The sequence below is a fragment of the Microcaecilia unicolor genome, chromosome 8 (assembly GCF_901765095.1).
Source record: "Microcaecilia unicolor chromosome 8, aMicUni1.1, whole genome shotgun sequence".
Lineage (NCBI taxonomy): Eukaryota > Metazoa > Chordata > Amphibia > Gymnophiona > Siphonopidae > Microcaecilia > Microcaecilia unicolor.
Window position 1 is genome coordinate 193,074,155 of NC_044038.1, and position 15,227 is coordinate 193,089,381.

The 15,227-nt window shown below is 43.5% G+C and overlaps 1 protein-coding gene across 1 annotated transcript in view; it reads left to right on the plus strand.

The window, feature by feature from the left end:
* Positions 1-15,227, plus strand: part of RAD21L1 (RAD21 cohesin complex component like 1) — a 744,671-nt gene that overhangs the window by 206,215 nt on the left and 523,229 nt on the right. Inside the window, exon 5 of the mRNA XM_030213443.1 lies at positions 3,980-4,082. Within this exon, the coding sequence (XP_030069303.1) occupies positions 3,980-4,082 (103 nt within the window). The remainder of the gene's footprint in view (positions 1-3,979; positions 4,083-15,227) is intronic.

Below are 15,227 nucleotides of genomic sequence, written 5' to 3' on the forward strand. Positions count from 1 at the left end.
TGTTACATTCGTTGTGATCTGGGCCAGGTCTCTCCCAGAACTGAGATGACATGAGTTTCAAGAGCAAATGTGCTGCTTGTTGTGAATTCTGAATCCCTGAGCTTGGGATTATGGTCACTGGCTTCTCAGTGCTACAATTAGCGTCTCATGTGGATACCTCTGGCGAAGTATAGTATGGCGGGGTGGCTTCTGGTATCTCCTCTTTCGATAGCTGTATTTACAGATACCAGCCTGAGAGGTTGGGGAGCCCACTGTCATCCACACACTGCCCGAGTTCTACGGAGCCACATGGTAATGCTGGGGCAGTCTAATCGGCTGGTGCTTAGAGTGGTGCACAACTCTCTTCAAGCCTTTCAGTCTGTTCTGGAAGGGAAACCGGCTCAGGTTTATCATTTTATTAATTTGATATACCGCCTCTTTCGAGCTTGATTCGAGGTGATTTACATACAGTTGTATAGTTACACTCAGTCACCATGATGGCAAAGGCTTCCATCAGCAGGCAGGGTGGCACTCAATACCTTCCTCTTTCAACGGAAGTGTATCTTCAATTTCACTGAGTGGAAAAACATTTGCAGGAGGTTTCAGCCACCCACCTAGTGGAAACTCTCAATGGGCAAGTGGGTTTCCACAGCAGGAACTCCCTGAGCCCAATGGAATGGGAAGCTAGCACTTTCAGCTGGTAACTCAGATGTGGGGCACTCCCTTTAATATATCTTGTGGCAACACGTCACACTGTCAAGAGTTTCCAGGTTCTTCAGCAGAAGATGGAAGGTCGGTTCAGCAGGCTTATATGCTCCTCCTCAACCTTGACCAGAGTCGCCCTGCTTTAGGTGTTCCCGCTGTGGCCTCTAATAGGACCAGTTCTTCAGGGAGTCCTCTTTGCCGCACATTTTAGCCTTCTTGTGGGTTGGTTTTAGACAAGTTTTTCTTACACCTCTTTAAGGTTTAAGTGGCGGCTCTTATTTGCTATTGGGGTCACGATTCTTCCTTGACTTCTCCTCCAGATGTGGTTCATTTCTTGAAAGGGCTAGTTGTCTTAGGCCTCCTTCATTGTCTTTGTCCCAAGTGGAACCTTAGTTTGGTTCTGCAGGCTCTGAAAAAGTCTTCCCTTGGAACCTCTGAAACAGGCTACTTTGAAAGATCTTGCTCTCAAATCTGACCTGTTGCTTCAGCTCGGAGAGTTTGAGTTGCAGAAGCTGTCTGACAGAGATCAGTTCCTTCCTTTCTTGGATTCAGGTTTGACTATTCATATCTTTCCTTCTTGTCTTCCCGGGGGGGGGGGGGGGGGGGGGGGTTGCTTTTCATCTTAGCCTCTTTTTTTCTGCTCTCTTTTAAGGAAGGGGATTGCAAGATGGAATTTTACTTGCCCCGTTGCATAGATGTTTGAGTGCTTCTCTGGTATTTGCAAGCTGCCAATGTTCTCAAGTGGTCTGATCATCTTTTTGTTCTATTTATGGGCCTGAATCAGGATCATGCAGCATCTAGGGTGACTATTTCTCACTAGATTGAGGAGGCTATTGCCTCTGCAGACCTTCTTTGCATCAAGCACTACTGACTTCTCTTTCAGGACGCTAGGACCCTAGTAGCTTCTTGGGTAGAATCACAAGTTTTTCCCCTCAAAGACAAATGTAGAGCAGCTGCTTGATCTGCATTGCATACTTTCTACATGCATTGTCATCTAGATGTTGTGACTTGAGCAAACTCTTCTTTCGGCTGTTTGGTGCTCTCCACAGGAGTTTCAGATTCCCACCCTACATGAGGATTGCTGTGCTATATCCCAGAAGTCTCTGGATTCATCTGCTGCAGGTGCTGAGGAAGAAGAAATGATGACTTACCTGATCGTTTTCTTTCCTTTAACTGCAGTAGATGAATCCGGAACCCCATCCTTCTTTGAGGCTCTGTTCTCATTGTTCATTTCTCTGTTTATGGTAATGACTCTTTTGGTGTTCAAAGTTTTTGCTGTTTTCTACTGTAAATGCTTCTCCTCTGTGAGGAAGGGGATCTATTATGCCTCTTTATTCCTTTTACTTTGTTAGAGAAATATTGACTAACTAAGGAGCATACTATCTTATAAGAAAGAGTTTAGTGTGTGGTGGTGGTGGCAGCCAAAAAAGCAAACAGGATGCTAGGAATTATTAGAAAAGGGATGGTGAATAAGACCGAAAATACTATAATGCCTCTGTATCACTCCTTGATGTGACTTCACCTTGAATATTGCGTTCAGTTCTGGTCGCCATATCTTTAAAAAGATATAGCTAAATTAGAAAAGGTTCAAAGAAGAGCAACCAAAATGATAAAGGGCATGGAACTCCTCTCATATGAGAAAAGGCTAAAGAGGTTAGGGCTCTTCAGCTTGGAAAATAGACAGATGAAGGGGGATATGATTGAGGTCTACAAAATCCTGAGTGGTGTAGAACAAGTAGAAGTAAATCGATTTTTTACTCGTTCCAAAAGTACAAAGACTAGGGGGACACTCAAGGAAGTTACACGGAACTACTTTTAAAACAAGTAGGAGGTAATATTTTTTCACTCAATAAATAGTAAAGCTCTGGAACTCTGTGCCGGAGGATGTAGTAACAGCAGTTAGCGTATCTGGGTTAAAAAAGGTTTTGACAAGTTCCTGGAGGAAAAGTTTGTAGTTTGCTATTGATACAGACATGGGGAGGCAGCTGCTTGCCCGGGATTGGTAGCTTGGAATGTTGCTAATAATTGGATTTCTGCCAGGTATTTGTGACCTGGCTTGGCCACTGTTGGAAAACAGGATACTGGGCTAGATGGACCATTGGTCTGACCCAGTATGGCTACTCTTATGTTCTTATGTTATCTCCACTTGTTGGTAGATAGTCATAGCTCATGGGTCTCTGGATTCATCTGCTTAAAGGAAAGAAAATTGTCAGTCATAATTTCTCTTCTACTTTAGTGCAGATATTTTTTTTATTTCAGTAATTTTTGTGTATCATGAGTTTATTATATTGGAAGTTAAGTTTTAATTCGGAAGTAAAATGTGTTAAAATCAAATGCTGATTTTTAACAGAGCCTTATTACATTGGCTTGTTGTGCATGTAGAGTGGGGCAGTTTTATTTAAAAAAAACAACCATTTCTATGTGTAAAACAATACAGAAATGACTTTGAAAATTACCATCCAAGAACAGCTGTGTAGATGTCTGAATTTTTTTCTTTTTTTATGAACATGAAGAGTTATGTTCAGCAGGTTGTTGACCACATAAAGATTATCCATTTCATTTCATTTTTATTTTCATTTATTTCGATATTTAACCTGTCTTTTTGAGCATGCTCAAGGCAGGATATGAAATAGAAAACATAAAATAGCAGCAGTAACAATATCTGTATATCTTTATTTATAGGGCCCTGTTTACTAAGCTGCGTTATAGGCACGTTAATGTCTTTAACGTGCATTAACCATGTACATGTGTTAACCATGTACGCGCCTACACTATCCCTATAGGAGCCTACAAGGTTAGCGCACATGCTGATTGTAGGTGAGTTAAAAATGCTAACGCACCTTAGTAAACAGGGCCCATAATCAGCCCTAACCTTTATAAGAGTAAGTTATCCATATAAAGTTAGGACTGCTATTTCAGTATTCAGGCTTTTACAGATAAGTTAACAAGATAGCAACCCAATTGCTGATATCCAAATAACTTTTTGATTCTGTTCCTGGCACCACTAATCCTGATCCACTCTTTTCCATGTTATTTTGACTATATATCAACTGATGCGACCAAAAGCAATCTATTCAGAGGTGCAGGAATTTGAAAGCAAATGACTTATCTATTTAACTGTAGAAGTTATTTGGATAAATCGTTTGAATATTGACCCAATGGATCATTCACCTGGGCAAATTCTACATGGCATATTTAGGCATTTTAACCCATTTCCTTTCCCCTTCTTTTATTGACTGTGTGGTGAGTCATTAGTTTAACTGTATTTCTTCTTATACTGTTTATTTTCCTTCAGGTATTGTTGATCTTCCAGAAGAGAATCTAGAAGCCACTTACAATGCCATAACATTGCCAGAAGAATTTCATGATTTCGACATGCATCTGCTGCCAGACTTGAAGTATTACATGTCCACTTCTTACTGTATTCTCTAATGATTTCCATTGCTTGCTGACAGCTCCCCATGAGTTTTGCAATATTTATTTCCATGAGAGCTGAGGTAAAAAAAATGTGTGCTAAATTTTAGCACACATTTTTTTACTCGTGTTAAAAATGAGTTAACTTCCAATGCAGTTAGCTAATGGCATCAAATTATTACTGTGTTTAATAAATATGCTGTTCAAAATGGGCACAAAACACAAGTAAACTCAAAATACAGAGAAATGTGAAACAACTGGCAAAAGAAAATAATGCAACGTTTATTCCTTCAGTCAAACCACTACATTGTCTCCAGTTGACTAGTAAGTGTGACCAAAAGAAATCTGTTGTGATTGGTGGAGCACTGCTTTTCTTCTTGGTTTTAAGACACAACTTCACATTGTACACAATAAGATGTCTGTGAACTCTGCACTAGAAAATGACTTGGGGACAGGGACCTGCAGTAACCATGGGGATGGGTTCAGAGCCCTTGGGGAGGGGACAGACTTTGTCCCTGTGTCATTTTCTACTTTGAAGTCTGTTAATGAACTGGACTGATATTTATGTTTGAGTGATGCAAACAACAATATTTTGATTTTTTGGAAAAACAAGCAAATATGCTGGACACAACTTGCAAAATTTGTATGGGGGATGCTGTGTATTCCTGCTACCAGCACATCTTCTAAGAATATATCTTCTATTGCAGGAAGGACTGTGGAAGACAGGAGAGCTAGACTGAACCCTGAGATTGTTGATTACTTACTCATCCACAGATTAAATAATCATAACAGTGCTTCATAAGGCATATTTCTCCCTAGCTAGGGCATACAGAGCAGGTTGTATTTTATACCCCATAGACATTTTAACAGGATGGATTATGATTCCTTGGTGTAATAGAAGTTAGCTATTGTTGGGTTGGAAGGGTAGGGGGAGGGGTGTTATAGTTGCTTATTTTTATTATTGTTTTATATTTGTGATTTACAAATAGTCACACAGCATATTGTTACTTTTTATACTTTAATAAAAAGATTTAAATATAAAATCATAAGTGTTTGAGGTTTCTGCAGATGAGGATAGAGTCCACGGGGATGGGACTGGGACAGAACCTGTGGGGATGGAGACAGGGCCCATGGAGACCATACGGGGACAGAGACAGAACCCACAGGGACGGGGACAAACTGTTCCCGTGTCACTCTCTACTCTGCACCTAAGCATTAGAGGACTTGCTTTAGAACACTATGGAAACTGAGAAAAATAAGAGAGTGTTTCCCTAGACAATCTTTCTGAATACTGGTCCAATCAACGATACTATCACAACTAGACTACTGCAATGTATCATAAGTAGGGTGGAAGGAAAGCACACTAAAATCACTGCAAACTGTCCAAAACACAACAGCAAGACGGATTTTCAAGAAATCGAAATATGAAAGAGCAACCCCACTCCTCGAAAACGCTACAATGGCTACCAGTCAAGGCAAGAATATTTTTCAAAGCAAGCACCCTAATTTTCAAGTTACTATTTGGAATGGTACCCAAATAAATGCTTACCATGATTGAACTATCCTCAAGAAATGCCAGCCCAGAAAACAGAAACTACTTACTCCTACAACTACCCAATTGCAAAAACACCATCTACAAAACTATCTACACAGAAGGATTTAGCTATCTGGGTACCAAATGGTGGAACTCAATAACAAAAACCATAAGTAGCATCACAAATCTCCTCCAGTTCAGAAAAGAAATGAAAACCTACCTCTTCAAAACATTCTACAGCTAATCACAAAGATATTGTCACCTTCCTTTCAAATCTACCTCTTTAAAAACTATATAAAAAATATCACCAAAGCTCTAAAATTGAACACAAAAGCTACCACTACCTTTTCCACTTCAAATCTATCTCTTCAAAAACTCTATTAATAACCACACAAACTATAGATTTCCTCTCAACATTGCACAACACTATTGTAACTCCACAATAATGTAAATTGTAAGCCACTTTGAACCAAAACTTGTTTTTGGATAATAGTGGGATACAAGAATGCATAATTAATTAATTAACTAACAAAACATCAATACAGCATGTAATTAAAAATAGTTCATTCCATTAAATCCCAAGGATCAGTCCAAACAAATGGGTTGTGACCATCCACCAGCAGGTGGAGATAGAGAACTCTAATGAGTTGTGCCTCATAAGTTTATTTATTTATTACTTTTGTGCCCCGCACTTTCCCACTCATGGCAGGCTCAATGCGGCTTACATGGGGCAATGGAGGGTTAAGTGACTTGCCCAGAGTCACAAGGAGCTGCCTGTGCCTGAAGTGGGAATTGAACTCAGTTCCTCAGTTCCCTAGGACCAAAGTCCACCACCCTAACCACTAGGCTACTCCTGCGCTTAGCGACCAAGCCAGCATTCTCTATCTCCTGCAGGCGGGTTAGCAGCTCCTGTGCGCTATGGTGACTTCCCGGTGACCTCCTGTTCTGCTTGCAGGTTCAGTTGAGTTTGGGGTTGAGAATATCCTGTCTCTCCCTGCTCCCCATTGCCACTTCCTGCCTCTTTATCCTCAGTCTTCCCTTCTCTTTTTCTTCTGTGTCTATCCAAAAAAAAAAAAAAAAACAACAACAACTGTAGTTCTTTTTGAGAGCACTTAAGCTGTGGGAAGATTGTGGGGCTTCAGTCCCTTGGAGGTCATGAGACTGGCTGTTTTCTGTGAGTATATTTATTATTCTCTATACCTGAGCCTATTAAATCTTGTGTGCGCTACAGGGGTAAATGCTCAGCTCCTGGTTCCTGCATGCTTTGCTTTACTTCTTTGGAGATGCTGCTTTTTTCTACTTTGGCCATCAGTATTCCCTTTCCAGGAGTTCAGTGTGGCCTCAGACCGCTGGCAGTTTTGGCAGGCTCAGCGAATCTTCAGCAGCTATTTTATCAGCAGGCTCCTTGCCCGCTACCGTGTCCCGGGATGTTGGTGTTGTGGGGGTAGAACTCTCTGCCCATACGTTTTCGCCTAAATTTGTTCTTTCATTACATCAGGCCTTTTTATTAAAGTCAGCTCCAGCTGCCTGTCTTTCTTCCCCCCACGTTATTTTTGAGAAGCGGCTTCCTAAGAAACTAAAACTGTTTCGCAGGATTTGGAGAATGTTCCTCCTTGGGACTTAGAGGAGGTTTCATCTGTGTATTCTGCCTGTCCTAAATCTGCTGATGGCCCTGACTTGGGCATTTCAGAGGCAGATGGGGGTCCTACTGTAGTTAGGTTGTTTTTGAGAGAGGAGTTGCCTTTGTTGATAACAAAATCTATGGAGGCTTTAAACAATTCTTCCCCTGCTTTTCAGTCCTCTGGCCCTGCTCCATCTATTGTGTCAGGAACTAAGAGACCTCCTGTATCTTTCCATACTTATGACGCTATGCAAGAGCTTATTGCAGCTCAGTTGGAGACCCCCGATTCTAACCTCTGGGTGGCTCGCACTGTGTCTACATTATATCCCCTTCTGCCATCTGATTTAGAGTAGTTTGCTCTGCCTAAGGTGGATGCCCTTATTACAGCGGTTACTAAACATACCACTATCCCTGTTGAAGGCATATAAAGGATATGCATGACTGCAAGCTTGAGGCTTCATTGAAGCTTGTCTTTCAACTAGGTGCGTTAAATTTTTAGGCAGCAATTTCTTCTTCTTTAGTAGCCAAGGCTTCTTTATCTGGATTCATCAATTGTCCATGTTGAACTCACCTTCAGTTTCTCACTACCCTTGAGGCAGGGTTGTCCAATTTACATTCTTTATGATATTCTCCGAGTGTCAGCTAAGGGTGGCCTTGGCTGTTTCGGTGTGATGCTGGCTATGGTTGAGGCATTGTGCCGCTGATTTGGCATCCAAATCTCATCTGGCCAAGTTACCCTTTTGGGGGAAACTACTCTTTGTGTGGATTTGGAGACGATGTTAGACTTGGGAGATTCCAAGGTTCAGCGGCTACTTGAGGACAAGCTTAGGCCTCATTTCTGGGCAGCTAAGACTGATTTTCGAGAAGCACAGAGGTGTAGAGCAGGGAACACTAGTGCTTCCACTCAAAAACCTCACTTTCCTCAGACTCGGTCTTTCTTTCTGCTTCCTCAAGAATCTCTCTTAGCAGCCCTAGCAATGACAGGGAGGAGATTCACTCCTTGTATGTAGAAATAGGTGGGCTTCTTTCCCGCTTTCACAAGGAGTGGACCACCATTACTGCAGACCAATGGGTCCTCAATATCATCTACCATGGCTACAAGCTAGAATTTTCAAAGCCACTTGCAGTTCTTTTCATACTGTTCCCTTGTGGCAGCTCTGCAAAGAGTCGGGCAGTGCTAACTACCTTAGCCTCTTTAAGGTGACTGGGGGCCGTTCAGCCTGTTCCTCTGGAAGAGAGGGGTTACAGGTTGATATTCCATCTGTTTTGTCGTCCCAAAGAAAGAAGACTCTTTTTGCCCGGTTCTGGATCTCAGAGGGGTGAACAAGTCTCTCAGAGTGCTGCACTTCTGCATGTAGACTGTTCGCTCTCTCATAGCCTTGGTCTAGCCAGGTGTTTTGAACCTCAGGGAAGCTTATTTTCATATCCCAATTTGGCCTCCTCACAGGAGATTTCTCTAGTTTGCGATCCTTGGAGATCATTTTCAATTCAAGGCCATTCCTTTTGGCCTCGCCACTGTACCTCGCACATTTTCAAAAGCTATGGAGGTGGTGGTAGCCTTTCTTCATTGACAAGGGATCCAGGTACATTCTTACCTGGATGATTGGGTAATTTGGGCGCCTTCTTATCAAGAGAGCCTTCGCAGTACACAGGCAGTCCTGTCTCTTCTTTCTGTGCTGGGTTGGGAGGTGAATTATAGCAAGAGTCATCTCACCCCCCACCCAAACCATGGAGTTGCTGGGAATGTGCCTCTGCATTGTCAGCGCAAACAGCAAATTCTCAGGCTTCTCTCTTTTCCCTGCCTGCAGGCGTGGGATTATGCTCAGGTTCTTGGTTCTATGGCATCCACTTTGGATGTTCTGTCTTGAGCGAAGTTCTACATGCGGCCCCTCAGTTGTCCCTATTGAGACAGTGGTCTCCGGTCTCTTGGTCTTATGACCAGCTGGTGCTGTGGACGCCTCAAGCCAGATGTATTCTGACAGTGGCTTCTCCCTGCACACACTCAGGTGGGGTTGCCCTTACAGACTCCCAGTTGGAGTGTTCTTACCTCCAATGCCAGCTTCTTTGGATGGGGAGCCCATTATCTCCACTACTCTGCACAGGGCTGCTGGTCAAGAGTGGAGGCATCCTGGTCCATCAACAGATTGGACGAGCTGTCCAGAAAGCTCTACAAGCCTTTGCACCTCTTCTTCGCGGGAGGCTGTAGCGCGTGCTGTCAGACAATGTCACAGCCATGTCTTTCATCAACAGACAAGGAGGAACAGAGAGTGTATCTCTAACCTAGGAGGCGCATCTTCTTTTTCAGTGAGCGGAATTGAACATTCCGATGATTTTTATTGTCTCACATAGAGGGTTCACTGAACTCGCAAACGGATTTCCTCAGCAGACTGTCTCTGGACCCAGGGGAATGGCAACTGTCAAAGACTGCATTTCACCTCATTTCCACACTGTGGGGACTTCTGATTCTGGACCTCATGGCAGCCACTTCAGGGAGAAAGACTCCCTAGGAATGAATGCACTGGTACAGCCTTGTCCGTCGAACAGCCTCTTTTATGTGTTTCCTCTGTGGCCTCTCGTGGGAAGGACGTTGCATAGGATTGTGCATCATCCCGGGAAGGTCGTTCTTGTAGCTTCGGACTAGCCCAGACATCCTTAGTATGCGGACCTCATCAAATTGCTCCTAGGTTCACTCTTCCTCCACTGAGGGTAGTTAGTGGGGTTCCTCAGGGGTCTGTGCTAGGACCGCTGCTTTTTAATATATTTATAAATGATTTAGTAACTAGCGAGGTAATTAAATTTGCTGATGACACAAAGTTATTCAAAGTCGTTAACTCGCGACAGGATTGTGAAAAATTACAAGAGGACCTTACGAGACTGGGAGACTGGGCGGCTAAATGGCAGATGAAGTTTAATGTGAGCAAGTGCAAGGTGATGCATGTGGGAAAAAAGAACCCGAATTATAGCTACGTCATGCAAGGTTCCACGTTAGGAGTTACGGACCAAGAAAGGGATCTGGGTGTCGTCGTCGATAACACACTGAAACCTTCTGCTCAGTGTGCTGCTGTGGCTAGGAAAGCGAATAGAATGTTGGGTATTATTAGGAAAGGTATGGAAAACAGGTGTGAGGATGTTATAATGCCATTGTATCGCTCCATGGTGCGACCGCACCTTGAGTATTGTGTTCAATTCTGGTCGCCGCATCTCAAGAAAGATATAGTACAATTGGAAAAGGTGCAGCGAAGGGCGACTAAAATGATAGCGGGGATGGGACGACTTCCCTATGAAGAAAGACTAAGGAGGCTAGGGCTATTCAGCTTGGAGAAGAGACGGCTGAGGGGAGACATGATAGAGGTATATAAAATAATGAGTGGAGTGGAACAGGTGGATGTGAAGCATCTGTTCACGCTTTCCAAAAATACTAGGACTAGGGGGCATGCGATTAAACTACAGTGTAGTAAATTTAAAACAAATCGGAGAAAATGTTTCTTCACCCAACGGGTAATTAAACTCTGGAATTCATTGCCGGAAAATGTGGTGAAGGCGGTTAGCTTAGCAGAGTTTAAAAAGGGGTTGGACGGTTTCCTAAAGGACAAGTCCATAAACCGCTACTAAACGGACTTGGAAAAATCCAAATCCCAGGAATAACATGTATAGAATGTTTGTACGTTTGGGAAGCTTGCCAGGTGCCCTTGGCCTGGATTGGCTGCTGTCGTGGACAAGATGCTGGGCTCGATGGACCCTTGGTCTTTTCCCAGTATGGCATTACTTATGTACTTATGACGGGCTTATTGCTCCAAGGTTCAGCCAGTACTTGTGGAGGATTCCTCCCACTTTGATCTTATGGCCTATCCCTTGAGAAGACACAATTGAGAAAGAAGGGTTAGGTGGATGATGTTATTTGCTGCAAGCCCGAAAGCGGTCCACTTCTGCTTCTTATGCTAGAGTGTGGAGAACTTTTGAGAGCTGGTCTGCACAGAATGGTGTTTCTCCATTTCGTGCTTCCTTGTCTCCGATTTTATCCTTCCTTCGGGAGAGATTCAAAAAAGGCTTGGCTCTCAATTCACTCAAGGTTCAGGTGGCAGTGTTGACGTGTCATAGAGACAAGATACAGAATGCCTCATTGGCTGCTCACCCTGATGTTGTGTGATTTCCTTAAGAGAGTCGCTCATCTGCATCCCCCTCTCCACAATATTTGTCCTCAGTGGATTCTTCAAAGTGGTTCTTAAGGCTCTTCAGTCAGCCTCCTTTGACCCCTTTTGGCAACTATCAAAGGTCTTACTTTAAAGGCAGTATTTCTAGTTGCCATTTCGTCGACATGGAGAGTTTCAGAGCTTCAAGCTCTCTTTTGCAGGGATCCCTTGCTCCACTTTTCTGACTTGGGAGTTTCCATACGGACAGGTCATCCTTTTTGCTGAAAATTGTATCCCCTTTACATGTCAAACTGTGTTTCTTCCTTCTTTTTCTAGGGAGGTCTTTTCTGCAGAATACACTTCCCTGTGACTGTTGGATGTGAAGCGCGTCCTTATGCAGTATCTTACCACTACCAGTGATTTACTGCGGTCTGATCATCTTTTTGTCCTCTTTGCGAGACCCCTTAAAGGAGTGACAGTGGCTCGATGACTTAAGGAGACTATTTCTTCGGCTTACACTCTGAGAAGGTAGATCTACGCCCATGCACAACAAAGCTTATTCTACCAGGTCTTTGGCGACTTCTTTGGCAGAGTCTAGGGCAATTTCATTGGCAGAGATGTCGGTCATCGACGTGGTCGTCTTCTCATTCCATTGTTAAGTATTACCATTTTGGATGGTTCTCACTGCAGGGATATCACAGTCCCTCCCCTCTTAAGGATTGCTTTTGTGCATTCCATTTGTCTGGACTGATCCTTGGAGCGTAATGGAAGAAAAATTTAGTTAATTACCTGATAATTTTCTTTTCTTTAGTCCTAAGGGATCAGTCCAGAGCCCGCCCTTCTGTGATGGATTTGGTTTTTCCAGGTTCTATGTTATTTCTGGTATTTATATTGTCTGGTTCTGTTATTTCTAAGGCATGAGTTTTGCCATTTCTTTCTTAGTTGTTTTTCTATCTATTTGCTGGAGTTTTTTTCTCTGGAAGTCACTCTCACTGCTTTGTTGAATACTGGCTTGGTTGCTAAGTGCAGGAGCTTATGAAGCACAACTCATTAGAATCCTTTATCTCCACCTGCTGTCGGATGGTCACAACCCATTTGTCTGGACTGATCCTTTGGGAGTAAAGGAAGGAAATTTACCAGGTAATTAATTTTTCCATAAAGTATAAGGTCACATTCTGACAACTGTCTATGGAGAACAAAAGTATATGTACTGCTTATATCAGTTTGTAAAAACAATAAAAACATCTGCTTTAGAAACTTCCACTTTTTAAAATATAAAGGGGGCCCTTTTACCAACTGCAGTAAAAAGTGGCCGCAATGTGTTTTTATGCAGGCTATTTTTACCATGGGGTAAATTGGCCGATTTTTCTATTTGCAGGATTAATGGGTACATGCTAATTTTCACATTAGCTTGTGAGTCCGTACTGCCACCTATTTTGTAGGCGGTATGAGCTCACAAGCTAATCGGTTAGCACACGGCAATATAGCTGCGCTAACCGATTTGTGCAGAATATGCCCAGACGTCACCCCAAACCTGCATGGGTAGTGTGTGCCAATCCCACAATTACTGCAGGATACCTGAGTGTGCCCCACTTGAAGGAATGTTTTGCTATGGTAAGCATACATTAGTGCTTAGTGCAGATTAGTAAAAAGATCCCAAAGGTTGTAAAAATTCTTTAACATAGTGAACACTCTTCTCCCACTCCCTCCCTCCCTGCTAGTACCAACCCCCTCCCCCCCCCCCCCCAACTTATCCCCTAACATATAAATGAAACTGTGTTCATTAAATGGACTCCACACCTCCTACCATTTCACCAACAAATTTCTTCAAAAACCTATCAATTTTTCCTTATGTAAATGAGACTCAACTTCCTACGCCAGGCTTGTAATGAGGGAACTCCCACCGACTTCCAACATCTTGCCAAAGTCAATTTAGCTGTGTTCAAGCAGTGCTACGTTAATTCAATTTATGCCTGTTTCTATCCCTTGGGATTATTCTATTCATTAGAGACATCCCAGGTTTTAGAGTCGTGTAAACCTTTTTATCCGAGGAAAAGCAGGCTGCTTGTTCTCACATGTGGGTCGATGTCCGCGTTGGCCCAGGAACCGGCATTTTGCAATCAAAATATAAACAAATCTTGCAGGAGTCATCTGGCGCATATGTGTGGATCGATTTCCCGCCCATCGCCTGAGCATTCCCGCTCAGTTATTTTTTCTCCGCATTGAGGTGCGGTCGAGTTTTTTCCCCGCTCCTCTCAAGCCCAGGAAAGAGTTTTCTTCATTTTGTGCCATCTTTCTTTCTTTTTTAGATATATTTTTTTTTTTTCCACTTTAAACATTTTTATTAAGTAAGCTTGAAAAAACATATACACCAAAATGCATATAGAACATCAACTGCTGTTTAGAATTTAACACAAAATCAACCCATTTGTTCCGCACTATTGCTCCCACAATATCACAATAGCTAACCATACAAGCAAACTCAAATTCCCTTTCCTCCCTTCCCTCCCTACCCTTCCCCCCTCCCTCCCTTCCCTTCCCCCCTCCCTCCCTTCCCCCTTCCCCCCCTACCCACCTCCCACCTCCTATTATGGTTGTATTGTCTCCACCCACATTTTTAGCTGAGCCCATCCCCTCCTGCGCCTCAGCTCACCATCCCTGCGATATGCCGTGAGTCTCTCCATCATTATGAATTGTTCAAGTTTCCCCCTCCACTCGCCCATGGAAGGGGGATTGATGTCTCTCCACTTCCGTGCGACCAAGCACTTAGCCGCCGCCAGGCCCCACCGTACTAGTTTACTCCGTTCCCAAGATTCTCTGTCATTATGCAATCCAAGCAAACACACCTGCAGGCTGCACACCATGGAGTCCCCGGTCATTTTTACCATCGCTGTTATCACCGCCACCCAAAAAGGCAGCAGTCGTGCACAGGACCACCAAATATGTATAAAGGTACCCCTATCTTGTCCACACCTCCAGCACCGGTCAGAAGCAGTGGGGTACATTTTCTTAATCCTCTCAGGGGTGTAATACCACCGTGAGAGTACCTTATACGCATTTTCCTGCACTAAAGCACATGTGGAGGCCTGCTGCACCTCCCTACATATCTTTTCCCATCCTGATCATTGAATTTGCAATTTAAATCTGATTCCCACGCCCCCTGAAAACGAAATGGAGTTGGATCACTCCCTCTGATAAATCTATAAAGAACTGAGATAGATCTGGGCACCCTCTGTAGTATTCCCCATAAATTCTCCAAGCTCTCCTTCTCCTGTGTTCCACTCCCCCTCCAACCCATTGCACCCATAAATAACTTGACCTGCGCAAAGGAAAAAAAATCTCCCTCCGGGAGATCATACTGTTGTTGCAATTCCTCAAAGTTTTTTATCTGATTCCCCCGAATCAGGTCCCGAAAATTCGAGAGACCCAAGCGGTCCCACCTCCGAAAGACTCTATTATCCCTCCCTGCTCCAAATCTCGGCTCCCAGCAAATACCCGCTCTAGTAGATACCCCCTCTCCTTGTCCCCATTGACGCCTAAACTCTTCCCAGACCTGCAGTAGATGCTCAAGAATGGATTATCCACCCCCGTCAGCCTATCCCCCATTCCTTCTGTAGTCCATAGTAATGAGTTTAACCGCCGCCCTGGAAAGTACTCCTGCTCCACCTGGGCTGCTGGTTTTAAATGACCCCGTTCCCACTCCAATATCATTTAACCTGTGCCGCCTGATAATACCATTCTAGCTTCGGTACTGCTCTTCCCCCTCTTTCTACTTCCCCCCATAGTACTTTCCCTGCTAGCCGGGGGTGCTTACCCTCCCAGACGAATTGGAGAATCTGACGTT